The sequence below is a fragment of the Suillus subaureus genome (assembly GCF_016647635.1).
Source record: "Suillus subaureus strain MN1 chromosome Unknown BJ212scaffold_33, whole genome shotgun sequence".
NCBI classification, from domain to species: domain Eukaryota; kingdom Fungi; phylum Basidiomycota; class Agaricomycetes; order Boletales; family Suillaceae; genus Suillus; species Suillus subaureus.
In genome coordinates this window covers 323,431-348,097 of record NW_024538589.1, presented here as the reverse complement: position 1 = coordinate 348,097, position 24,667 = coordinate 323,431, and the positions used below count along the sequence as shown (strand labels likewise).

Sequence of the window (24,667 nt, the reverse complement as noted above, 5' to 3'; positions counted from 1 at the left end):
GCAAGACTTGGACACTGCGAATTGGTTCGGTTCGCGCGGATACGGGTCACGTGACCGCGTTATTAACTTCATACTACATAGCGGCTGTGAAATAACTTGTAAACCTAGCTCCATCGTCGACCAAAAGAATGCCGCATCAGAATATCGTTAAGAAGTATGTAGTGTATCATAAGTATCATGATCGAGAATTATAAGTGCGGCACCAAACTAGTCCATGACACCGCCTTGTACGCGTCAGGAGGAAGATTTCGTAAAGTAGTGAACATAAGTACCAAGAGGGTGACACGTCCTGCAGTGTATAATACAGCATAGACCGGGAAGCCCCCGGAGAGCAATAAAGTAAGGAAACCAAACCAGGGTGTGCAAGTTATAGCAGCGGAACTCATGCGCCATAGCACCTGTTCCTCGTGTGTGGGGAAGGCAAAAAACCAAGCCATACAATGAATGCCGCCAAATATTGTTACCATAAGGAATCCAGCAAGCAAAAGAACCAACAAGTTTGAAGCCTCGAGTTCGATGCTGCCATCGAATGTTGGAACTCGGAGCTTTCGAGATGTGGGAATGAGACCGGGTGAGCTTATCAATTCTTCAATTGAGTGGCAAACTGGAAATAAGATTCCCCATCCAGCGACTTGGTTGCTTTCAGGGATACTACGGCAGACATAATCAATAGTGGTATAATTGTTGAGGCACATACATACTCAAGGTGATCCTCTGGCCTTGACTCGGTCGACTTCCAGTACACTGGATGTGGGCATTGCACATTGAGAGGTTTGTTCCACCACACAGCATAAGTGAGAAAATTGAGAACTGCAAAAGCGAGTGTTCCTACTTCGAGCTGGGTGGTTTCGAAGTGATAGATAGCGCGGGTGATGAGCTGCATAACAAACCAGGCCACTTGAAGGACGGTCAATCCTTTCGATATTCCATTGCTTTTGCTCTTGTCGTGGATCTGTTTTACTGTTAGAGTAGGGGCGTCGATACACCCGGCACGTATCAGCTTGAGGATGTCGTCGGGCTGTAGTGTGTGATAGGGTTTCCCATCCACATAAAGCATGAAGCCACCCATTAGCGCAAAGAAGCTATGTTCTTGAGTCCACGTATAATCTAAGGATGCATACGAGCCAAATATCAGGTATGTTTGAGAGAAACAGGTCGGGCTTACCTTCAGATTGCTCTGAAACATAAACCTCAAACAATTTTCTGAATGGCTTCGTAAGAGTATGAGTTCCCTCATATTTTGAAGTGGACACTGGAGTACTAGTATGAACTTCCGAAGAAACACGGGCACAGATAATGATTCACCTTCGGGATGCGCTATGAGAAGTCGGGTGCTATCATTATCTTGCGAAGCAGGTGAGCCATGAGGAAATGGTTCAGAGTTCTTTGATAAAATCACCTTCAGCGTATCGTTCTGAGGGTGCTTCGATAGACCCATGATCTGACTCTGAGTACATGTATAGTGAGTTGTGAGTCGCAGAGTTTCCGAAAGCAAGACTCACCTTCAGGCTCCGGACGAACACTAGGATACCCCGATTTCTTGAACTGTCTTGTAACTTGACGAGCGCTGAACCACTGGCGCATAGCCCATGTGACGATTAATTCAGGAGCGATTAGTGCCATTAACATGATGCCAAGTCGTCGCCATAGAATAAGAAGGGGGCTGTCCTTAGGACTCGGAATATTAGGGTGAATGGTGCTGTATATGCACGCAAATAAAGTGAGAACAGAGCTGGAGATGATGGTCCATATGGTTCTGGTCGTGAATGATAGGGCTTCAGAACTGTCGTCAGTAGTAGTAATAGTAGTAGGTGCAGCTTGGATTACTCCAACGAAGTAGAGAGAGACACAGAGAAGTACTAACTTGAAATGCGTCATTGGATGACACTTTGGGGTGCATCCTGTTCAGTATTTGTATGTTACTGGCCGGCGTTATCTCAAGGCAGTACAGTGTACAACATATGAGGCCCCACGATAATACGTAGGCTTGCCTGATGTTTGCAGTGGTCGTGCATAAATAGCATCATAAATTCGTATCCTTGACTTATGTCAGTCGGAAATTTACCGTAGGCGCTACTTATGACATACGCGTAGGGAGGTGGTCAGGTTCGTGCGACAGGCGTGAGTGAGAGTGAAAAACATACATAACATTGCGCTGGTAAAATGGCAAGATTATTAGCCAGGTCATATACTGTAAGAAAGTACTTACTGGTACAATCAGAGTGCAACACTGATACATGGATTCCTACGATCCACAGGCGTTTTAAAAAAGGTACTTACCTGATAGCATCACTCTATCTAAGTATAGGCAACATTACGCCGATGACAGTACCCATGAGAATCCCTATATATCCAGGAACTTAGGCTGGCGTCTCCGGGCCCGCATTGATGTTGGAGATTGATGTAGGGATGAGATCTGCATTCGCCGAATTTGGAAAAATTAATCGAAACTCCTCCGCCTGTGACATGTGACTTCCACGCAATCCCTGTCACCTGTAAAGCGACGCTAGCCTACAGGCTTCCTTCAATATCTCCTTCACAGAGTTGGATTGGCTGTCCGATCGTGACGACTTTTTCCCTTTCCTTACATTGTTTCTGCGGTCCCGCTGTGAAAACCCTCACGCTTTCACCCGTCGCTTGCGCCGTCGTGTCCTTTTCTCGAGAATTTGATATGCTTTGGTGCAGGTGATTCGTCGATGCAAGCAACAGCGAAGCAGTTGTAGGCTGGAAGAAACTTCAAGTGTTGGAGGCTGGTCCTGCGAACCAACGGGCTTTGACACACACGCTACCCCTTTCCGAACGCTTCAATCCTTATGCTTCATCAGAGCTCACATCCTACATGTTTACCGTGATAAAGATAGTAGCTCTCACACCCTTATCCTTGCAAAGCATTCCTGCAAAAAGTCCATTTCTTGATTGAATGTTTGCACCTTCACTACTCGCTCTACGATGACGTCTTCCCCCACCTTTTCTTTATGCACTCGAAATGGTATATCCCGAGAAACTTACACGGTTGTCGTTAGTCGTGGAAACGACATCAAGGGAGGATACTAGCAACGAATCGATCGTCCTCGGCCCTAGCATGTTGCATCCGCTGCTGTCATTCAAGGGACTCGATCGCTTGGGCCTTGGGCATTCGCTCACAGCGCATATGGATGATGCCTTTCTCCGCGAATTGGCTCTGACTTGTCTAGGCCTAAAGGAACTCTAGTTGGGTGACCAGAATGCCCGGCTCGTTGCTTTGTTGCTAATCTTTGATCGAGTCTGAGGCACTGCCACCAGCTGTCCGAGCCCTCTCTTGGGGTTTTCTTCGACGCCACTTTTGAAGGTGACACCGTATCCACGACCCCGTTGATGTTGTAGGTCCAAAAAAAAAATTAATTCTTGTCGGAGCATCCCCCATCGATGAACCTGTGAAGGTCGCAGTTGTGCTGTTCTTTATATTTCCCAGTGACTCGCATCAGTCATTGCATTCCCAAGAAATCACCTAAGCAACTTCAGGTCATAATGAAAATGTGGGGGTCAGTAAACAAGATGTTCGAGATATTTGTCTCAGCTCGGAAGCAAAGTTGGGAGTAAGGCTTGGCGGAGGGAAAGGTTGCAGTTGAGAAGATTTCAATGGCGTAAATATTAACTCTGTGTAGTACTGAACAATCGTCCCGTATACCAACTACATGTTATATCAGGGATATTCAGAACGAAAGCTGTAAACGTCCGCACCTAAATTCACGATATCGTCCCCCGCGAATAAATACGAGAGTATCTGGCTTTCCACGCCTCGTTAAGACCATAAAATGATTATTAAACGTCTCCTTCACAGTAACTCGTCACTCACAGTCGGTTCCTACGCGCCAGTTTTTTCTTTTTCTATCTAACTTTCCTCTCGCTACGAATGAGACGGGCCCACCGAACGAAATCCTGCAATTCCTGTACTGCCTGTTGCTTCAAATAATCATCTCCGAGTTCTTCGGCTGGAGTAAATGTCGAGAATAAATTTCGTCCGGCGCCATCATGCATGATATGTTTCTCGACCTACTAATGGGCAATTCGGCGATTGTCCAATCCTTTGACTACGACAATGACCGGCCTCACGTTCCCGCGGTATGCTGTATAAAACGCGTAGAACTTCCGACGAGCTGCAGAAAGCTCGTCAGCGCGAGCATAGTATAAGAGAAGTGATACCCTTCAAGCCTCCTCTCTTCATTTCAAGATGAAGAGTTCAGTGCAGGAACATGGTGGACCTCCCCGCTGATGTGCGCAAAACAAGGCCTCGAGGTACCACGGATGCAGTGTGCAATGAAGTAATGCATACTCTGCAAGAGCTCTCTCCGCTATAATCATACTACATTGGCATCAAGAATGATTTCTGTTCTCGACTCTTTATCAATCCTCCGCTGTCCATTCTGCTGGCACGACTCGGATAGTTTACAGAACCCGTAGGCTGAGCGGACCTTGACGGCTCTATCGTCACTGGTTCCGGAAAGAGCCTTTCAAAGAGATGTCGTGACTGCTGTGAGGACGAGAAGCGAACGACACTCTGGCAGACTATTACAGGCAAAGTATATTTCGTCCAACGTCAGTATCGCAGTAGAGAGTTTGTGCAAGGGAATTTCAATTACACTTTCAGTTTTACTGATGGCGGCCAGAATGCGCTAGGATACTGTTTCTAGTACTGTAGCATGCTACTAAGGGCAGACGACGCCCCATCCTTTCCACTCTGTTCTACCCTCCTGGATATCAAGAATCTTTTTCCGGAGTGCTGTACCAACTGGGCCCATTCCAGCCCCAGGAATTACGATGTCTTTACCCTCGTACCCAATTCTATTGCAAGGTCCAACAATGACCGCTGTGCCTATGACTAATGCCTCTAGCAATTTGCCCTCGGACGACCATTTCGCGAGGTCACTCATGGTATACACTGTTTCTTGTGGGTGTAAGCGCACTGAGCTTTCTTTGTGAAAATCTGGATCGCTTGCGAGGGCAAGGCATGATGCTCTAGTGACTCCAGGTAGAATAGTACCGTCCAGAGGTGCGGTAATGAAATCCACGCCTTCAACAGATGAGTTCATTTATATATCTAATTTTGTCCAATTAAAACTCACCGTCCCCATCATCCCTCTTGACTACAACGAAGAAGTTCATCGCTCCAGCTTCTGTGATTCTTCTGTCATCACCAAACAGCCAAAGGATTTGTTCGTAGCCTTTCTCTGCAGCAGTGCGTTGGGGCAGGAAGCCGGGTGAGTAGTTGCCAGCGACTTTGTGCCCTCCGGTTCCACCCGGCCACGCGCGCACATTTTCACTGACCGCAAAGAGAGAAACAGGCTTCAACACTTGATAGTATGGCCCAGTTGGCGATGCAAGAATGTAAAGCATGGCATGGTCAGATGCTATCACTCCCAAACCTACATTGCAATCAGGTGAATACTCGTATACCATTGATTCATCCCACGAACCTGGGCGGGTTGCGATGACGGTAGGACGCAGATACAAACTATATCCAGATTCTTTGGGTATCCAGCGTTTTTCAAGGTTCACCAGACACTTTACCAGTTCCAAAACCACATCTCCGTCGATAGGCTGCATGGGGCAACGAAGTCAGAGTCACTACCTGCATGAATGTCATGGTACTCACGGGAAGAGCGAGACGTGCACAAGACTTCTCCATTCGACGCATGTTCATATCTGGGCGGAACAAGCGTGCTTCACCGTTAGGCCCAAGATAAGCCTTCATACCCTCGAAGACATTTCCGCCGTACTGGAAGCACGAGCATGCAGGATCGAGTGTAATGGGCCCATGGGGCTTGACCTCGGGCGCGGACCACCCTATTTCAGGGTCATAAGTCGCAACGATCATGTGGTCCGAGAATGTCTGGTATCATTATCGTTAGAGCGACATGGATATGGTTGTCAGAGGTGTCGCTCACCTGGCCGAAACATAATGTCTCGATGGGCTGCAGGGGCTTCAATGTCGTCGCAAGCGTGATATTGAGCTTGGATGCCTGCCGCAAACAGCGTTGGTATTATGCATGACTACGTTCAGCAGGTGGCACACTCACATCGAGTGCAGCAAGGCTTCTCGGGTTGGCAGAGTCATCCGTTTGGCCTTGTGCTAGAGATGTGATGCTGTCCTTGTCACCCATGGCTATTGTGACCAAAGAGAAAATACGCGTTATCAGATGCAAGCCATATTTTTATAAGCTACACCGAGTCTATGACTCGGCATGACTGGGAAAATATCTGACAAGGTTGACTCAATCAAGCCTCGATCGAAAGTGTAAGATCGGATCGCCACGCTTCCCAATTCCAAATGGAATCGTCCATGGGAGAGCCAATGCAAGACCCCTGATACTCCCTAATACGCCAGCTGGTTCCCCCAAAAAGGTCGTATGTATAACTTAAGGTTAGGGTTACACAACGTCAGTACGTACAATCAAGCCTGCTTGATTTGAACTTTCGCGTCAAAGGCCAGCCAAGGGCATTGCACATCATCACTTTCTTTATTTCGAACTTTTATATCTAACCATGGTAGGCAACAAGACGATTTTTTGGTAGATTCCACTAAACATCGTTGTCATAACTAGGCCCGCAATGAAGAGAAAGCACAGTCGATGTTGTACCGTTTCCGAGAAGCTCAAGCAGCTGAACTTGGCCTCGGCACGCGCGCAGATCGTCGTCCGAAGATGGCGAGCGCCTGCAAGAGTCTAAGGGAGTGCGAGCGGTGGAGAGGCGAAATTCTAAGGGAGCTAAGCCGGAAAGTGTCCAAGATTCAGGACGGTGCGTCATTCTGCAGGAGACTCAGAATTCGGACGAGCTGACATGGATTTTTGCCAATAGCCGGTTTAACTGACTATGAAGTTCGAGATGTAAACGACGAGATTAACAAGTTGATGCGAGAGAAGCGACATTGGGAGAACCAGATTATTGCGCTGGGAGGTGCCAACTATCGACGGAATGTAGCCATGCTTGATGATGATGGGAAGGAGGTACCCGGAACAAAAGGATACAAGTACGCCCTTTCGAGTTCTAGCTCAACCCATGAAGATGTCGCTGATAAAATGTTAGGTATTTTGGCCGCGCAAAAGATCTCCCAGGCGTGCGAGAACTTTTCCAGAGCAAAAAGCAAGAGGAAGAGGAAGAAAATCAAGCACTTGCATTCTATAAAAAGTTTACGAATCAGGGCCCCACATACTTTGGCGACCTGGACGAAGCAGATGGAAAGTTGTTGGAGTATGAGCATCAAGCAGAGGAAGAAGGTACGTCATGTCTACGGGTGTAGATTGTTCCATTTCTTACATGCATCCTGCAGAATGGCGAGATGAATATACAAATGTCCGGGAGACCCTTGACCTCCCTCTTGACGATCCAATACCCCCAATACCTCGTGGATCATCTGCAAGCTCATCACCACTCCCATCAAACGGGCTCTCTCCACCTCAACCTTCAGTAAATACTAAACGCAAAACTCAGGAGGAAGATGTCGAGATGGACACGGTGAATGCGGAGGCAGCTGCACCTGACCAGGCAAAACGACTCCGCAAAGCTGAATCAGATGGTACAGCGAAGACAGATGTCATTCCCTCAAATGGAGGCGCAGACTCGATGCGCACACATGCGAATGCAGCTGCTGCCTATCTGGGGTTTTTGTCACCAGAAGATCTGATGCCACCGACACTTCCGACAAGCGAGGAAATGGAGGGCGTGTTACTGGCCCTCAGGAAACAAGCACTGGTGGAGGAGTATTTTGGGGAGTAGTCAGACTGTCCTTGTACGAATATTGTACTTTGTTAATATGCCTACTGATCTGCGCTACTTCATTGGGGTTTCTATAGTCTCCCTGGGCAGACAATAAACGAATGGAGATTATCCTTCTATGCTCCTAGGTCAGTCAACCCGCGGCGGCAGTGTACACCGTCCTGATGCTAAACATTGACGATGACTTGACAAAGAGGCAATCAGATGATGTTGTGTCGTTGCAGAATTTCTCTTGATTCCTGCACAGTTTGGTGCCCCCAATTCGCGGATGAGGTACTGCCTTCCCACAAAATCATTCCCCTCTCCGGTCTTCACGATCTGACTTTGGGCGAACGTTAAAGATAATAGGATTTTGATTAAGCATCCTAGTATAACGGTGAAGTATTCAGACGTGATGCGGAATTTCTCCGCGTCACAGGGTTCCCCGCCGACGTCTGCTGGTTGTTGTCGCAACCCATTATTTGAGCGGACAGACATGTGCTCCTGCCTTGAACGAAGTAATGCCTATAATAGCCAATATTTTCCCCGGGAGCTCTGTTATTCCATCCAAAGAGCCGCGTCTGTCTCGTGATGGCCGGGGCCGTTATCCGCATGCCATTATGTCGACAGTTTATCCATGCCCTTCAGCTTCCCTGAAGAAAAAATGATCACCATGGGTATATCGGTCTTAGAGTGTTTTGCTTAAGAAACCGCATGACCAGTGAGGCAAAGACGTAAGCGTGTCAACCGAGTATCTTCGTTACCCCCAGTCCACATCTGAGACGTGGCACTCCTGCCAACAGCAATTGAAACCAGGAAGCCTTCCGAGTTGCAAATAGTACTAGATCGCCCATCAATAAGCTCGTAAAGATAGGTACACGTCGATCCATACGCTGGCACGATGTTTCAAGATAACTGAGTATGTGCAATGGTATTGAAACGAAGCTTGGGCTGTCGCTTGACATGATAAATGGGAAAATCATCAGTTCCGTAGGTGGTTACTCAAACCAAGTACTCACAGTGATAGGATATGTTTATTCCGAGGAATTTCCAGGATGGGAACCACACCCATACGACTTAGTGCTTCGTGGAAGAGAGGCGCCGGTGATGGCAGAGGAATTGCAGGTATCAATAACTCACCTGACAGACCATATGACACACAACACTCCTTCTTCCTATTTTGTTTCCCTATGCGGACCGCTACTGCCACTCGTGAGCGATGTTTGACGCGTGAAAAGGTCACCACTGAACAGATTGTCCGAAGATTTGAATACTATAAAAACGACGCGAATACCGGCAATTAATGTTTGTCGGCCTTCGTGATCTATTGCTGCAAAGGATTACCATGAGGCTTTCAAAGCATGTCGCTCTTGTTTTTGCCCTCACAGCAGACAGCGTTACTGGTTATAGCTTTCCTGATTGTGAAGGCGGACCTCTGGCAAGCAATGCAGTCTGCAACACTGCTCTTGACCCCATTACGCGGGCAACTTCCTTGGTCGAGTTGTTCACTGTTCCAGAACTGATCAATAATACTGTCAGCACGTCCCCTGGGGTTCCTCGTCTGGGTTTGCCAGCGTACCAGTGGTGGTCAGAAGCCTTGGTGAATGATAATGTTTAACAGAGGCTCGGAGTCTGCCGAGACTGACTTGCTTGTGTCCAGCACGGAGTAGCAGACAGTCCTGGTATTAACTTCTCGACATCGGGCGAATTCAGCTATGCGACATCGTTTCCCCAGCCAATCCTTATGAGTGCTGCGTTTGATGACGAGCTGATCCAGTCTGTTGGAAGCGTTGTGGGCATGGAGGGACGTGCCTTCAATAACTACGGGCGCGCAGGGTCTAGACTTCTGGACACCAAATATCAATCCGTTCAAAGACCCCCGATGGGGCAGAGGACAGGAGACGCCCGGAGAAGATCCGTACCACCTTGCTCAATACGTGTACAACCTCGTGATTGGCTTGCAGGCGGTCTTGACCCGGAGCCTTACTACCAGGTCGTTTCCACCTGCAAACACTTTGCGGGCTACGATCTCGAGGACTGGTATGGCACTGTTCGATATGGCTTTAACGCAGTGATCACTTCTCAAGATCTCGCGGAATACTACCTGCCCTCGTTCCAGAGTTGTTATAGAGATGCCAAAGTTGGTGCTGCCATGTACGTACTATCACAATTCCTTGCGCAGTATTATTATGTCGATTCATTCCACCTGTTGATAACGCAGGTGCTCGTACAATGCTGTCAATGGCGTTCCTTCTTGCGCAAATACGTACTTGCTTCAAGATATTCTCCGCGATTTCTACGGCTTCGCACAAGACCGATGGGTATATTCAAAGTTAATTTGCTTGCATATAGTGAGCTGATGACTTACCAACAGATCACGAGTGATTGTGGCGAGTAGAATCTGCATAATTACTTGGCCTTATGATCAAACTTCACTCTTCAGACGCTATCGACAATATCTACTCTCCCCACAACTATGCAATCCCTCAACAGGCTGTCGCAGACGCACTCAAAGCGGGAGCTGACATCGATTGTGGCACCTTCTATGCGGAATGGTTGCCAACCGCATACAACGAGTCTCTTATCACAGAGACCGACCTACGCACAGCTCTGGTTCGCCAATACGCCTCGCTCGTCCGGTACGGCGCCTTCGTGCATGACAATGTTTGTTTGCTGATACAGTGCTTCAGCCTCGGTTACTTTGATCCAGAAGATCAACAGCCTTATAGAACATACAACTGGAGTAACGTCAATACTCCCCCCGCCCAGCAGCTTGCATACCAAGCTGCTGTGGAGGGTATTGTTCTCTTGAGGAATGACGGTACTCTGCCGCTCTCAAGCAGCATCAAAAATATCGCTTTGATCGGCCCGTGGGCAAATGCAACCGCCCAGATGCAGGGCAACTACTTCGGTGTTGCTCCCTATCTCATCAGCCCCGTCATGGGCGCGATGGATGATGGCTATAACGTTACCTACGTATTGGGCACCAGCATTACATCTAATGATACGAGTGGATTCGCTGCTGCTATTGCGGCTGCAAAGGAGGCAGACGCCATCATCTACACTGGGGGTATTGATATCACCGTCGAGGCCGAGGCCATGGATCGCTACACGATTACTTGGCCCGGCAACCAGCTCGACCTTATTGCTGAGCTTCAGGTGATAGGCAAGCCTTTGGTCGTGGTGCAATTTGGCGGCGGACAACTCGATGACACCGTTCTCAAGGGCAATGCTTCTGTCAGCGACCAATCCCTCTCTTCCGGTTAAATTGCTCAATAGTTGTTGTTGTTTTAGGTCAATGCCCTTGTTTGGGCAGGGTATCCAGGCCAGAGTGGTGGAAAGGCTGTTTTCGACATCCTCAGTGGCGAGGTTGCGCCTGCTGGGCGCCTTCCTATCACGCAGTACCCAGCAAACTATGTCAATGAGATCCCTATGACGGATATGAACCTCCGTCCCAACTCAACGAGTCCGGGCCGTACCTATATCTGGTACACCGACATACCTATCTACGAATTCGGATATGGCGAGCACTACACTACATTTTCTTACAAATGGGCGCAAGCCCCCGCAACATCATACAGCATTCAGGCTCTCGTTGATGGAGGGGAGTACGCTGCATACTTGGACATCGCACCGTTTGCTACGGTCGCTGTCAGTGTCACGAACACTGGAAACAGTATGTGACCTACAATTTATCACGCTCTCCTACCTCATTTCCTTATCCTCAGGGACATCTGACTATGTCTCTCTTCTTTTCGCCAGTGGCACTTATGGAAATGCTCCCTACCCTAACAAGGCTCTTGTCAGTTATGCCCGCTCCTACAGCATTGCGCCGGGCACCACTGCAACAGCTGAGCTACCGATCACACTTGGCAATCTCGCAAGAGCAGATACCAATGGCAACTTCTGGCTCTACCCCGGCACTTATGAGCTTGCGCTCGACACTAGTGGAATTTTGACCTCCACATTCGAATTGACGGGAAATGCTTCACAGCTCACTTCCTTCCCGCAAAACACCATGACTCCATGATGTCGTATGGCCCTCAAGGCCTCACGATTGACGTTCTACCACGACTCTGACGTGTTTGTTACATTCACATGGACAATTAGAAATTGATGCTCCGAGCAACCACTAGATCTAAGAATCTTCGCCACGGGTAGTCAACAGTAAAGAATATATTGTTAGACAACCCTGGAAGCTAAGGGGCGGTGCGGCATAAGAAGTTGTGTGATGGCTCTTCCAATCAACCGGCGCCAGGTGCTTGTCCTTTCCGTATAATAACGATAGACATAATGTGGGTAAAGATGCCCGCACCTTCACTGATCTCCCAGCCCTAGACGGTATTCTCGCCATGGCTTCAATAGGCATGCCAAGGGATGCTGCCGTTGTGTTGTCATTAATACTGGAATGTATTTTGTACGATGAGTATTGCAATAGGTTCCCTTGTCTTATGCCGGGGCTTGACCATTCTTCAGGCTTTTCTATTTTCATGTTTTTGGGTACAATCTGTGCTTTGACCTACAACCGCCGCAGCGATCGCCCATCACTTGTGGTGGCTGTCCTGCTGTTGATACTGAGTACCGTGGTTAGCGCTTCTTGCTTCTGACACATGATGTCATTTGCTGAAATCTTACAAGCACGTCGCCGTCAACATCATTCATGCAGAAGATGGACTGATGAAGTATCGCGACACGTTCCTAGGCGGACCCGTGGCTTTCTTCGAAGACTTTTCTCAGATCACATATTTGATCAAGGACACCTTGTATGTTATGCAAACCCTGGTTGCTGATGGTGTGGTGGTAGGTTCATATTTTTTTCCGCCAGTTTAGGGCCCTGAGCTTATAGAAGTGTCTAAAAAATCTACCGCTGTTATATTGTGTGGCAGTCTACCCGGGTTATCATACTGCCATGCATGTTGTGGTGCGGCGTCGCAGGTTAGGTGGCAGTAATGCTCAGGACGCAGTTTTGTCTGATGCTGATGTTACCTCGCAGTGACTGGTTTTCATGCGATTCACAGCTATTCGCAAGCTAGTAGTAGCATCTTCGTCGTGGAACTCGCGCAGTGGGTAAGGGCGTTTCTTGTCTTAACAATTGCCACTAATTTGTCGGGTTCTGGTAAGCACATTTTCGCGAGCGCGATCTCGAGGGCCTGAATGTGTCCAGGATTACTGGCGTATCGTATTTGGATGATTGAACGCAGTGTCTCTACAGTGCGTGCTACGAAGAGCACTGTGGTGCCAATATTGCGCGTGCTTGTGGATTCCGCTGTTCTATACTCTGCAGTCCTCTTCCCTGCACTAATATATTTCGTGTTCTCGAACATCGGAGAGGCTGTGGTGTTGGACATGGTGATTTCCCCTGTTATCATTGGTTATTAAAAAAACTGAGCTTCGATTTACCAGGCCATGCCGATCATGTCGATTGCCTTTTACATGGTGCTCATTCGCATCGCAATCAATAGAAACCGTCGCTTCCCGACTACTCCTAGGACAGCAAGTGAGATTGAACAAAGAAACTCACGGCGATATCACATGGGTCCTTTACAACTCCATGTGTCCCAATTTACCCACAACGACGGCAATTCAGTCTACGGTACAGGGACTAAAGACCGACCATCGATACGCACAGCTGAGTCTGAATGAGGAACCTTGCAGAATGTAGTCAGTTCGAATGTTGCCTGGAGTCCGCGCTTTCCCTAGAGATTTGTATGTGCTTCTAATCTATTGTGTCTTCGCGCTCGTACTCAGCCTTCTGCCACGACTTTGGCGTATTTTGTTGTGTTCATATGGATATTTCGAAATTACTATTATGATGCTATTAGCACCATTTACTCGTCGCGGGCAGTTGACAACAAGGACTGTATTGTTAGCTATTGTTAGATCGACCTCGGAGCTAAGTGCGTGCTGCGCAAGAAGCTGAACTTGTTGTATGATGATTTATGAATCTAATGAGCATATACATATATGTAGTACTTGGTCAATTGTCCATCCAGTTCCAGATGCTGGCCAGAATCAGCCTCTGAGCACAGCCACACGGAGGCATTTCGTTCCAAATACGGTAAATACGAAATATCGGGATGCTACGCTGCGGTAGTGGTTAGATGCACTTGCTTTCGTTCCATCATGAGTTCACCTTATGCAAATGTGCCCCGACCCTCTCCGCAGCCGAGCCCATCTAATCGGAGACCTTTAGCAATTGCAGAACTCTCAGAACGTGCTCTTTCCAACCTTTGGGATCCTTCGAAAGGTCTCAAGCAATGGCTGAAGAAAGCAGATGGCTTCCGGAAGGCTGGCAGAGCGTATGCCGAGGCTGGTGAACTTGAGGAAGCCTTCATGGAATACGCGAAGTCTGCGACAATAATTCTTGAGAAACTTCCGATGCACAAGGAGTACTACACTCTACTGTCACCAACGCAGCGCCACAATCTTGGTCTTGTGAGTAACTCGTGCCTGCTGCATTTCTCGTTTCTTCCGATCATGAAATGTGTACTTCGTCAAAGTACGATACGCTCCTCATTAATCCGCCGTAAATTGATCTCAGTGCGACTCTGTCTGACCCCTCGTTTCAGAATGGTCAACAAATTCTTCTTGATCTTGGTGAAATCAAGCCAATCATTGCCGCCCGCCATGACCGATGGAGGATGCAAAATATGGATTCTGGCAGGCCATTGTCATCAAACGGTTACCCAGAGGGGAGCAGGCACACGGAGTACAGGCGACAAGACGATGGTCGACGCTCTCCCTTTGACGATTCCGGATGGCTAGCACAAGAAGCAGTTCGCAGAGATGCTGAACGAAAACGTGAGGAGATGAGAAGGGGAGATGAGGCACGTCATTCTATGCGATCGGTCGAGCCACAGCCACCGCGTCTACAGATTGATACCGGGAACCAGAAAAGGAAGATGCCTTGGCAGCTGCTCGGCGCGCCGCGAATCCACAGCTACGTGACTCGACGTACTACAATCGCGAAGGCACCCCTTCTGAGCCTGTGACCCCTGTGAGCGCTGTGGAAAAACGGAGAGAGCACGACGAGTTCAGGAAGCATGAAGACCGAAGAAGAGACGAACAAGATGAAGTTAGACGAAGACGCAGGCGGGAACAGGAGGGTATTCTGAAACGCCAAGAGGAAGCAGAGCTTGCTGCGCGGGAGGCTCGCCATAGTATTGTTCCTTCTCCCATGCCTGCGGCGTCCGCAGGCAGCTCCCAGCGTTCATCTTTCGTGGATGCGCAGTTTTATGAAGACGCCGCTCCTCTTCTTATGCCTATCGAGAGCCCAACAAGGTCAGCGTCCTCGAATTCTGAATGTACACATTTATTGACTTGGCCATATAGGAACCACGCTGCAACCCCGACAAGTTTGAAGTCGTGAGTATCTCCTCGTCCTCTTCGAGCGTATCTAATTGTCCCTTCAGCCCATCTTATCCTGCACCAGTAACCACAACATCACCTGTTCCACCGGACGGACATATTCAATACCCAGAACTCATGTCGCAACACCAGCTCAAGCAAGGCTACGCACCTTCTCTGCAATCAATGTTTAATTACCCCACTCTTAGGCCCACCAATCTTGGACGATCTTCTCTACTTTTCGTACCAGAATCTTCTCAATTATCTACTAATCAAGTCCCCGATCCACCCATGGTTGTCGTGCCGAGTCAGGTGGCGTCATACCCATACTCTCAGAATGCGACGCGGCCGCCTTCTGGTGCCTACTTTGATTCTGCAGCTCCATATTCTTCCCTTTCACGAGCTCCTCAGGCTGCGCCTCCACCCCCACCCGCTCCCGTACATCACATCGATGGTGACCGGTACCGGACTGCTTCCCAAGAGTCTGCACGGATCACTCGTAAAGCCAGCGATCCTGTCCAGGTACCCGACCTGAAGTCTGTGAGCTTGCCACGAGAGTGCCTTCCGCGGTTCCTATCTATCGCATCGCTGAATACGGCACGAAATCGCGAAACTTGTGGACTATTGCTCGGAAAAGATAGAGGAAATAAATTTACTGTCACGACACTCTTGATTCCAAAGCAGCACTCAACAAGCGATACCTGCACCATGGACGAGGAAGAGCTCGTCCTGCAATTCACGGAAGAACGATCTTTGATTACCTTGGGATGGGTATGTTTCCTCCGGCTGTCTTGTGCGTCGGCATCTAACGATCTTCGTTAGATTCACACGCATCCTTCACAATCTTGTGAGTCCTTAAATTTAGTACAAAACCTTTCACTCACTTGACCCTTTACGAAGGTTTTATGTCGTCGGTTGATTTACACACACATTCTGGATTTCAGCGTATGCTTCCAGAGTCCTTTGCCGTTGTTTGCGCCCCAAAGTTCACTCCTAAGTGCGTACCACATTGTTCATACTGCTCGTGTCTTAATTTTTTTTCATGGTTAGCTTTGGAATTTTCCGCCTCACCGACCCCCCAGGCTTGCAAACAATTTTAGATTGCAATGTTAAGGAGGCCTTCCACCCACACCCGGAGGTGCCGATCTATACAGTGCGTTGCTTCTAGACTGGTTCACCCACAGCTATTGATTGGTTGTTTAGGACGCAGACAAGGGGCACGTGCAAATGAAAGACATCCCGCTGGAGATCGTGGATCTGCGATGATGCACGACTCGACTTTTTCCTGACTTTTATCCATAATTTACAGACGTAGCATTTTTGGCACTTGGCATCTGTACAACCCGCATCCGTTACCCCCTACATGCAAATGCTTCCGTATTGGATGCTACAGCACTTGTAAGATGATGGTCGTATCATCCATGTAAGCGACAGGCATGTCTACAGTAAGCATACATGAGACACTGTCGATGTCTTCTGCGCCCAGAGCCTGTCTTAACAAGAGCAGCATTGCCTCCTGGATGTCGTCCCTCACGACGTCACCTACTATTCCCACCCACTTCTGGACAAGAGATGTAAGGGATTCAGAACGATTTGGGTCATCCATGTAAAGGTCGACTAGCCCGTCGGAACACATCAGGATAAAGTAGTCGCAGCTTGACTTCGCATGAAGGTCAACATAACGAACGCTTGCAAGATTCGAGACGTATGGTGGGCTCAGATTTCGTGGAATGAAAGACTCAATCGCAGCAGGGACACGAAATCCCGGTTCTACATTTAAAAATATTTTCTCAGTGTAGATGCGAGGCAGTTTGAAGGCATAGTCGCCAACAGCTTGATGCCGCATCAGTGAGATCAGCTGATCTAATACATTTGGTAGACTTACCTCTCGTGACAGCAAGATTACCGAGCACTCTATCATCAAAAATGCATTCCGGTTCGTCAGGATGTTGTTGTTTGATGCGATCGGCCTCAGTAGGGTTACTGCCATTGTGATTATCGCTCAAGATGGATGTATTCCATTGTGAACTCGCGTCTTGTCTACTTCCGAGCACTACTCAAAAGTCAATGTCAGTGATTTCCGCGTGTATTTTAATAACCTTCACCTCGGCTTACCCGCTACGCCATCACCGAGATTTAGTACCCAAAGATGTTTCTTTGTAGGGTCAACGAGCGCTAATAAGATTGTAGATCCCCTCAAGCAGCGCAGGGCTTTCCGATAATTTAATCCTCCAGAAGACTGGTCGTTGACTCGCGCCTTGACTGTTACATCTGACATCGCAGCGATCTCGTTGACTTCTTCTGGAAATATCTCGAGAAAGTCCCGTTTTATTGCTTCATCCACGTCATAAATCGCTCTAGTAAGAACATCCGAAACACCCTCCAAGTTGGCCACTGTGGGCAACAATCCAGCCATTAAAAGGGGGGGCAATTCGGTGACAAGGTAGTCAGCTGTTTCATGTCCTCCATGGCCTGCATAGGAGATGTTTATTGACAAAATATGTAGAGGAAGGTGAAGTATTTGTGGTACCTCATGATACGCACCATCAAAGATACAGCTCAAGCTCCAGACACCATTTGGAAGGCTTAAATCCATGATCAGGTATCTGTCCTCGTTGGTTGAACTAACATGAGGCTGGAGAGAAGCACCAAGGCTTCCTCCGTCGCTTGAGATACTAGTTGTGCAGCGTTTCAGGATCTGAGCACGTAGCTCGTGCTCGGGAAAGAGACGATAACGCCAAGGGCCGCGATCAGAACCATAGCCTTGCATGTACGCACGACGAAACACTTGAAGTGATGGCATGTGCTTGTTCACTAGCAAGAATGCAGCCACGGCGTGCAGTACTGGTAGAGGTATCGAGAATCTACTGTGTGAAATCTACGGCCCGTTGACCTACAATGATTTGAATAAATCTTGGGCCCAATTATAAACTAAGGTGCCAGGTAGACTCAACTACAAGTGCTTACATGTGGCACTTGTCTTGATGTCCCGCGGTCAATACTTTGTCTCATGCTGAAGAACGGAAGATATCATACCAAAAGCACGAAATAATGCAACCACCGAATGTGAAGCCGTTCGATACCACTGTGGTGTGGTAATGCCGCGCAGTTCAAAACAGTGTCACGTGAATGGCAGCTTTGAGGCATTTCTTCCGAGTCAACAGCCTCAACCAAGTCTCGACTGCACGATCCTTGCCACTGGTACAGATGCTGGAAAGAGTCTTCCATTTACGATCCAAGGCATTGGGACGTACTAACGCTGGGTCATTTGCAAAACCATGATACTCTCCCGAGCCCGAAGTCGCAGCCCAGTTGCCTACTTGCCTTTCGCGCGGCCCGCCTCACAGCTGGACGCTCTTTTTCGGAGTCATGCATTGTCCGATGGATCGGTACGCAGATAACACTTCAGCTTCAGCTCCTGCGTCAGTCTATCCCTCGACGGGAGTACCCAATTGTCATCCATCTTGTAGGGAACACCTCCTGGCACAATCATCATAACCATGCCGCCTATACAATCCACTACAGTTTTTTCCCCAGCTAAATTATTACGTTTGGGTGGGAATTCACGAACCCCACCACAAAATCCACTGCCATCACTGTTGCAGCGACAACCGGGAACACATCCCGTATGCCCAACTGACGGTGTCATTTCCGGGACCGCTCAGTGTAGTACCCATATGTCTACCAGAGCGCAACCCACTATTGGCACCCAGTGATTCATTTCACTACGCCCCCTTCAAGCAGGGAACCTTAATTAGAAACTCTGTTCATTTATCGGCGGACTTGTGTGATTACTGAGACGTTCGAATACATGTATTTTCAACCTCGATTTTGGAAATTAATGCATGGTTTGTGATCGTCCATCTATGTGTTCTGATTTTTCAGCTAATTTTGGATTCCCATGCCTCTTTCGGGTATCTATTTATTTACCATGGCTTCTCGGAGATCTTCATTTTTATCGTCATCTTTGCGGCTCGGGCGCCAATCCCCCACTCTCCGGTATCGTTCTTCACCGGCACCTATCATTTGAAATGGTAGCAGCAGAAACTTTCCAAACGGAAATGGCTTTAGTTGCCGTGACCCACTTCGTTTCAAAAGGCAGCTCTGCAACAGAAATATTATAAGTTGAAGACAATCTATAGCTCGCCTCTGTCTGACCAAGCAGCTAGCAATACGTTCTGGGAGCGAGCGGTTCATTTCCCCACACCAACAACTCGACGACGTTTCCCGGAGAACTTTAATCGGGGACTCGAATCATTTGTCTGCTAGCATGATCACTAAAGCATCTGAATAATTGTAAGCACAGTTTTTAACCTTGTTTTTTTTAGTACGGTCATGTTTACGTTAGAGCGATCCTTTGGGGCCGGAGTCCCCATCGGATATGTCTCGTCATTTGCTTCGTCTATAGTAATAATGCAGGTAGGTATGCACTGTCATGTATATGTGTTAAAACATACTCCAACACCTCATGGAGCGATTTTGTACAAAAGGAAAGCTGCGGGGAGGGCAGATGGGTTAGTAGGGTGTCAGGCCTTGGCATCGTTATGACGTGCGTTGGATCTTAATTAGCGTGATGATCGCGGATGACTGACTTCCTGACTACCCGATAGCGACGTGGACGGCAATGAGAGCGCGTTTCTCCTTTTATCTCAGAGTGTGATGAGACGCCTTGGCCGAACGTGGGGCTGGCTCGGAATCTCTCGGAGTCTACTGGCACTATTGACTTGCCACCGACAACACGTCTCATCTTCACGTCGGAAAAGTCACTCCTCACTTCACTGCAGGTTATATACGTGCCATCGCGTCTCGGTGCGTTCTGGAGGAAGTGGCATTCACATACGTATTGAGGCAGTCGAAGAGGAGGTGGTATATCGTTTAGTCTATGTTGGGGCATATCGGCCAACGCGGTGAGTCACTTTCCTTATTTGATGGATATGTTTGAGGGAAATAACGTTCTCGTATGGTCAGTTAATTAGTTTCGTCTGAATTTCATCATTGGTTGGGACTTCATTCCTAATTTCATCTTAGCTGCGTGGGTGCTGATCCCCGCTCTCTGACACCTGCAGCTTGAAGTGGTGGTAACCGAAACTTTAGATACGGGAATGTTTTCTACCTGGTCCAAAGTTGTCGGGGTGATCCACTTCGATTTGAAAGCGGCCCGCAGCAGTCATGATAGAGGGAAGATAAATTACTACGGGGTATTAATCAATGTTTCAGATCTTCACAAGGCCGACCGAACCTTCGTAACTGGAACCCTAATGGCATAATTATGCACTATCTGCCATCAACGGTGCGGTAAGTGCGTATCACCCTATTTGCGGATAGACCTGAAGTAGCCCAATCCTGACGCAGGTGGCATGTATATATGTTTTACTGCAAGCCCTGAACTCGTCGGCAAAAAAAATCCCCTCTTTCAAGCGTTCGCACTCCTCAGCGGAAAATAAATTTTGGAGGCCATGGATACTCACTCAAAGATGATATACCTCCCAGACACCATGGTCAACTGGCCCTGGCCTCGTGCCATCAATCCGCATTTTGAAGATGTGAAAGCTGAAGTCGGTGCTTCGTTCCGTGATTTCAAGGCTCTGAGTCCTGAGTCACAGGAAGCATTCGACAAATGTGATTTTGGTTCGACTTATGTCACTAGTTCTCACTTCCGATGATGATTGACATGCACTGTGTCTATAGCCCGCCTAGTAGCACTGGCTTATCCCAATGCACCACGAGGTTCGTGTTTGACTTCTGGTAATTCACGCATCACAGAGCCCTGATTGCGTCCTGACAAACTAGAACACATTCGAATCGGCTGTGAATTAATGAATGTTTTCTTCCTTTTGGAGGAGTACACCGACAACGAAAATGGGGCAGTCACCAAAGATATGGCGGACCTCGTGATAGACGCCATAAACAATCCTCAAAAGATACGACCTGAAGGCGAATGCATTCTCGGTGAAATCGCGCGACAGTAAGTGCTTCCAAAGTGTTTGATGACGATCTTCTGAATTCCAAGGGATTTTTGCATAGATTTTGGGCTCGTGCCATCCAGACCGCAAGTCTGTCTTCTCAACGTCACTTTCTTGAAACCTTTACTGCATACCTTCGTGCAGTAGTTGTCGAGGCCCTTGATCGCGAACAAGGTCATAGGCGCAGTATCGATGACTACCTCAAGCTCCGGCGGCTTACTATTGGCGCACACCCGTCTTTCACGATATGTGAAATGGGGATGGATCTTCCTGATGAAATATTCTACCATCCCATCATTGTGGAACTTGCTGGATGTAGCACAGATTTGATTATAATTGACAATGTAAAGTAGCATTGAGGATGCCGTGGCTTGCGGTCTGCTAACAACCTTCACAGGACATGGTTTCGTACAACAAAGAGCAAGCAGCTGGAAATGAAAACCATAACTTGATTAGCACTGCCATGCTGGAACTCGGCCTTGACAGAGGCGGCGCGATATCTTGGGCAGCACATTATCACGCTGGACTTGAGAAACGATTTATCGACGGTCTTGCAAAGGTCCCTTCATGGGGGCCTTCCGTCGATGTTTTAGTCAAGGAGTATCTTGACGGGATAGCAAACTGGCCTCGAGCGAACACTTGTTGGAGTTACGAAGGTCAAAGGTCGTACAAAATTCTCAATGGTATGAACTGTCATTTAATCTGATTGGATTTGCAGGTACTTTGGCACCAGAGGCCTGGAAATACAGCAAACTAGACTTGACCCGCTATTGCCAAAGGCCGAGCGCAAAGCCGCATGAGAACATCTATTCAGATATACAAGTCCTTCCATAGAATTCGGCGCTAGTTTGTCTTTCTCTTGCGCATTTGGATGCGATATGTTACAATGCTTCTCACTCGGTCCGAGGTCGCCCGTAGATGCCACTCCTGTTCTCGCATTTCTCTAGCTTTCAGTCGACTATTACTTACAGTAATAATATAAAATCATACAGTTCCCATTTGTATGGCAGGTACTTGTAGCTCAGTTCTTTCGAATTCAACATCGGCCAAGTTTTGCGATCAAAGACAGACCTCCCCCAAATAAGTCCCCCATAAATTACACCATCGACGAACCCGCACCGTCGTGCATGTCACAAGCACTGTACCTACGAGTATCCACTGAATTCAATGGTACTGGCAGCCCATCCAAGAAATGCTCTATACATCAGCCTTCGTGTTACTCTGTAAAGCATCTTCAAAGTTCAAAATGATGTAAAATTTCGACAGATCCAGCCGAAGTAACGTCCCTATGTGTGATACAGTATAGTACAATGCTAACTTGAATTCAAGGGTGACTGGCGGAGGAGAGAAGGCTTTTGTGAAAGTATTTTCTTTTCTTCTAGCTCCGGGCCTGGCACAAAATTCAGAAAACACTTGTGAGAAATCACCGAAAACGCACAAACTTGCATGTAACTGTTCATTGTACCATCAGACTCACTCCTCCTTTCTACAATCCCACATGCACACACGAACTTTAGGCTGAGCGATGGGGGCCGCAACGCCCTTGCAGCCCCACATCCCGCAACAAGGGCAGGGACTACGTCGGGGTCTCCATAGCTTAGTCAGCACAGACTAGTTTCAGATCATTGTTCGTGGCGTCTCACCTCATCCTCTGCCTTGCTCGCTGTGTCTCCGAGCCTGGGCTGGGAGCTTTGCCCTGTCTAACGATATTATTATACATGATTTCTCTTCCCATCTTCTCTTTGAGAACACGAGCGGGATCTTCGTCCTCGTCGCGACCTGCTGCCTGAATAACTTCTTTGTCTTGCTCTGTCATCTCGGTCCGTAAACGCAGCTGATTCTGCGTATCCGCCCGAATATGTATATTGATATACCTATGCAAGGTAACAATAAGGGGCTCTATTGCTAAAATCCTAGGAATATGGATGAAGGACCTACTCTAGACATGTCATAGCGTTCATGGGTTGCTTGAACCGAGTGCCTGCGAGTGGACAGACACGTACGAAGGGCTCACGTTCCATCGCCATCTCAAGGATGACAGGGGATATATGACACCCCACACTTACCATGTAGGTTATTGTTCTATCATTCTTCGAGATCCCCGCAGAAGAGAAATCTAACAGTCCAACAGGATCTTTGGTGTAACCATCTGCATTATGCCTTGCTCGGACCTCGCGCCATTGGTTTAGTCGCTGCGGTGTGAGGGGGCGTGCGCCCTGCATACCCGTGTACCACGGAGTCATGGCGTTGACTTGCACCATCCCCTGGAGTTTCTCCCGAACAACCTTGTCATCGAAATACAATCCAACGAAGTCAAAAATGTCACTTGGCTCTAAGGCAATATCAACATGTGCCACGAACGGCAGCTCGAATCCAATCCGGGGATTGTTGAGCAGGTTACAGTCGAGAACGATAGCAACTTTGAGGTACATCATGAGCAACGGATTCACACTGAACATCCGAACGAGTTTGAGTACCCCCGAGGAATGTTCGACTTCGTGGCATATCCGTTTGTGGGTGGGCCTGATGATCATGGCGTACGCAATGTGGTAAGGATTCGATCTGTATCGATCGTAGGCAATGCTCTCACCAGTTTTTCCTTTGGCACTACATATGCACAGTGTCAGCGCTTCAGAATTCAGTGTCGTTCTAGTGGCAAAGCCTACCTTTGTGAACAATACAAAACACTCCTGCACTAAAAGTTGTTTGTGACACTCGATGAATTCTCGCAGCAGTATTTGGATATATACCACTACTGACCTTCGAGCATTTGCGAGGTTTCTCCATTTCCGTTTCACACTGCGTACATTTCACGAGAATCTTGTTCCGACTCTGCGCTTTGAGGTATCCACTGGTAGCTGCTAGAGCACGGAAAGTATTGTCCCGCTCTGGATCAATCACATGTATCATGGCATTTGGAATCGCAGAGGGGTTATTCGTGTCAGTCATGTTCTCGGAAAGGCTGTGGGCAAGCTATGGCGAGTTGATCAGTGAACTGTGGTACTATAGGGAAGACGTTATCGATTATCTGCAACGTGAATCAAGAGAATCAGTGATCATTTGAAAGTGACTCCCTATTGTGGAAGTCGACGCTTGACGCATGCCCCAAAGGTCACTGGTCAGATCTGATGCGGGTTCCAAGAATTCTGATGAGTTCACAATGGCAGACCTGGGCCTCCGTCTTTCCAGAGAATATGCTATTGTAATAATTGTATGCGGTCTTCTCCCATAGATGGCCTTTCGATTCCACATATCCAATTGAAGCGCCCCACGTCCCACGTCTCACACAGCTGCTATGGCAAGCTTCATTTGAGGAACAACTCAACCTATTTGTGCATGCAGTTCGAAATTCAGTTAAGCTCAAGCGGCAAGCTATGGCTGAGGTCCTTCGACAGCCTGAGTAGACCAAGCCATTAGTTGCAGCAAATGAGCCCCGATCGAAGTTTTCTCCACCAGCTCCAAGCAGGCCACTCCGAGGCCACTGGTAATTCTTGCGTGCATACATCACTCACTGGCATCTCTGTGATCAGCATGGAGTTTTCATAGTCTCGACTCTCAACTCTCGAGGCAGACGCCGGGCATAGGATAGTCGTTCTTCCATGCATTTCCTGGAGTTCCGACTCAAG

General features: G+C 48.1%; 10 protein-coding genes across 10 annotated transcripts; 6 read left to right on the top strand and 4 right to left on the bottom strand.

The window, feature by feature from the left end:
* Positions 1–188: 188 nt before the first annotated feature.
* Positions 189–1,878, bottom strand: BJ212DRAFT_1302492 (uncharacterized protein; the record flags this gene model as incomplete). The annotated part of the gene is made up of 5 exons (XM_041333275.1): positions 189–651; positions 702–1,107; positions 1,166–1,252; positions 1,400–1,447; positions 1,503–1,878. The coding sequence occupies 5 exons, from the start codon at positions 1,876–1,878 to the stop codon at positions 189–191; spliced, it is 1,380 nt and encodes a 459-aa protein (XP_041189368.1).
* Positions 1,879–4,535: 2,657 nt separating this feature from the next.
* BJ212DRAFT_595963 (aminotransferase) lies at positions 4,536–6,281 on the bottom strand. The gene is made up of 6 exons (XM_041343612.1): positions 6,057–6,281; positions 5,925–5,999; positions 5,633–5,869; positions 5,454–5,577; positions 5,103–5,402; positions 4,536–5,050 (listed from the first exon to the last, which is right to left on the bottom strand). Exons 1-6 carry the CDS (start codon positions 6,138–6,140, stop codon positions 4,686–4,688), a joined length of 1,185 nt encoding a protein of 394 aa, XP_041189367.1. The 5' UTR covers positions 6,141–6,281; the 3' UTR covers positions 4,536–4,685.
* Positions 6,282–6,522: 241 nt separating this feature from the next.
* On the top strand, positions 6,523–7,752 carry BJ212DRAFT_1302490 (Isy1-domain-containing protein; the record flags this gene model as incomplete). Its single annotated transcript, XM_041333274.1, has 5 exons — positions 6,523–6,525; positions 6,582–6,774; positions 6,835–7,006; positions 7,063–7,253; positions 7,307–7,752. The coding sequence occupies 5 exons, from the start codon at positions 6,523–6,525 to the stop codon at positions 7,750–7,752; spliced, it is 1,005 nt and encodes a 334-aa protein (XP_041189366.1).
* A 1,324-nt stretch (positions 7,753–9,076) lies between these two features.
* BJ212DRAFT_1484356 (glycoside hydrolase family 3 protein) lies at positions 9,077–11,761 on the top strand (the record flags this gene model as incomplete). The annotated part of the gene is made up of 8 exons (XM_041340783.1): positions 9,077–9,331; positions 9,392–9,885; positions 9,953–10,052; positions 10,106–10,118; positions 10,175–10,370; positions 10,422–10,968; positions 11,026–11,407; positions 11,460–11,761. 8 exons carry the CDS (start codon positions 9,077–9,079, stop codon positions 11,759–11,761), a joined length of 2,289 nt encoding a protein of 762 aa, XP_041189365.1.
* A 161-nt stretch (positions 11,762–11,922) lies between these two features.
* BJ212DRAFT_595953 (uncharacterized protein) lies at positions 11,923–13,171 on the top strand. Its single transcript, XM_041343610.1, has 6 exons — positions 11,923–12,317; positions 12,370–12,531; positions 12,591–12,652; positions 12,765–12,798; positions 12,853–13,080; positions 13,135–13,171. Exons 1-5 carry the CDS (start codon positions 12,084–12,086, stop codon positions 12,883–12,885), a joined length of 525 nt encoding a protein of 174 aa, XP_041189364.1. The 5' UTR covers positions 11,923–12,083; the 3' UTR covers positions 12,886–13,080; positions 13,135–13,171.
* Positions 12,675–13,413, top strand: BJ212DRAFT_595957 (uncharacterized protein). Its single transcript, XM_041343611.1, has 3 exons — positions 12,675–12,798; positions 12,853–13,080; positions 13,135–13,413. Exons 2-3 carry the CDS (start codon positions 12,886–12,888, stop codon positions 13,372–13,374), a joined length of 435 nt encoding a protein of 144 aa, XP_041189363.1. The 5' UTR covers positions 12,675–12,798; positions 12,853–12,885; the 3' UTR covers positions 13,375–13,413.
* A 441-nt stretch (positions 13,414–13,854) lies between these two features.
* Positions 13,855–16,344, top strand: BJ212DRAFT_1484355 (uncharacterized protein; the record flags this gene model as incomplete). Its single annotated transcript, XM_041340782.1, has 9 exons — positions 13,855–14,166; positions 14,301–14,562; positions 14,625–15,012; positions 15,064–15,096; positions 15,144–15,849; positions 15,901–15,925; positions 15,979–16,075; positions 16,129–16,231; positions 16,282–16,344. 9 exons carry the CDS (start codon positions 13,855–13,857, stop codon positions 16,342–16,344), a joined length of 1,989 nt encoding a protein of 662 aa, XP_041189362.1.
* Positions 16,345–16,465: 121 nt separating this feature from the next.
* Positions 16,466–17,848, bottom strand: BJ212DRAFT_1279149 (phosphatase 2C-like domain-containing protein; the record flags this gene model as incomplete). Its single annotated transcript, XM_041331470.1, has 4 exons — positions 16,466–16,911; positions 16,964–17,134; positions 17,194–17,550; positions 17,623–17,848. The coding sequence occupies 4 exons, from the start codon at positions 17,846–17,848 to the stop codon at positions 16,466–16,468; spliced, it is 1,200 nt and encodes a 399-aa protein (XP_041189361.1).
* Positions 17,849–20,264: 2,416 nt separating this feature from the next.
* Positions 20,265–21,924, top strand: BJ212DRAFT_595641 (isoprenoid synthase domain-containing protein). The gene is made up of 7 exons (XM_041343609.1): positions 20,265–20,373; positions 20,431–20,697; positions 20,767–20,805; positions 20,869–21,043; positions 21,103–21,385; positions 21,439–21,704; positions 21,760–21,924. Exons 2-7 carry the CDS (start codon positions 20,535–20,537, stop codon positions 21,839–21,841), a joined length of 1,008 nt encoding a protein of 335 aa, XP_041189360.1. The 5' UTR covers positions 20,265–20,373; positions 20,431–20,534; the 3' UTR covers positions 21,842–21,924.
* An 872-nt stretch (positions 21,925–22,796) lies between these two features.
* BJ212DRAFT_1378745 (uncharacterized protein) lies at positions 22,797–24,286 on the bottom strand. The gene is made up of 6 exons (XM_041336572.1): positions 23,802–24,286; positions 23,708–23,736; positions 23,632–23,640; positions 23,171–23,564; positions 22,980–23,123; positions 22,797–22,915 (listed from the first exon to the last, which is right to left on the bottom strand). Exons 1-5 carry the CDS (start codon positions 23,988–23,990, stop codon positions 23,070–23,072), a joined length of 675 nt encoding a protein of 224 aa, XP_041189359.1. The 5' UTR covers positions 23,991–24,286; the 3' UTR covers positions 22,797–22,915; positions 22,980–23,069.
* Between the last annotated feature and the right edge of the window lie 381 nt (positions 24,287–24,667).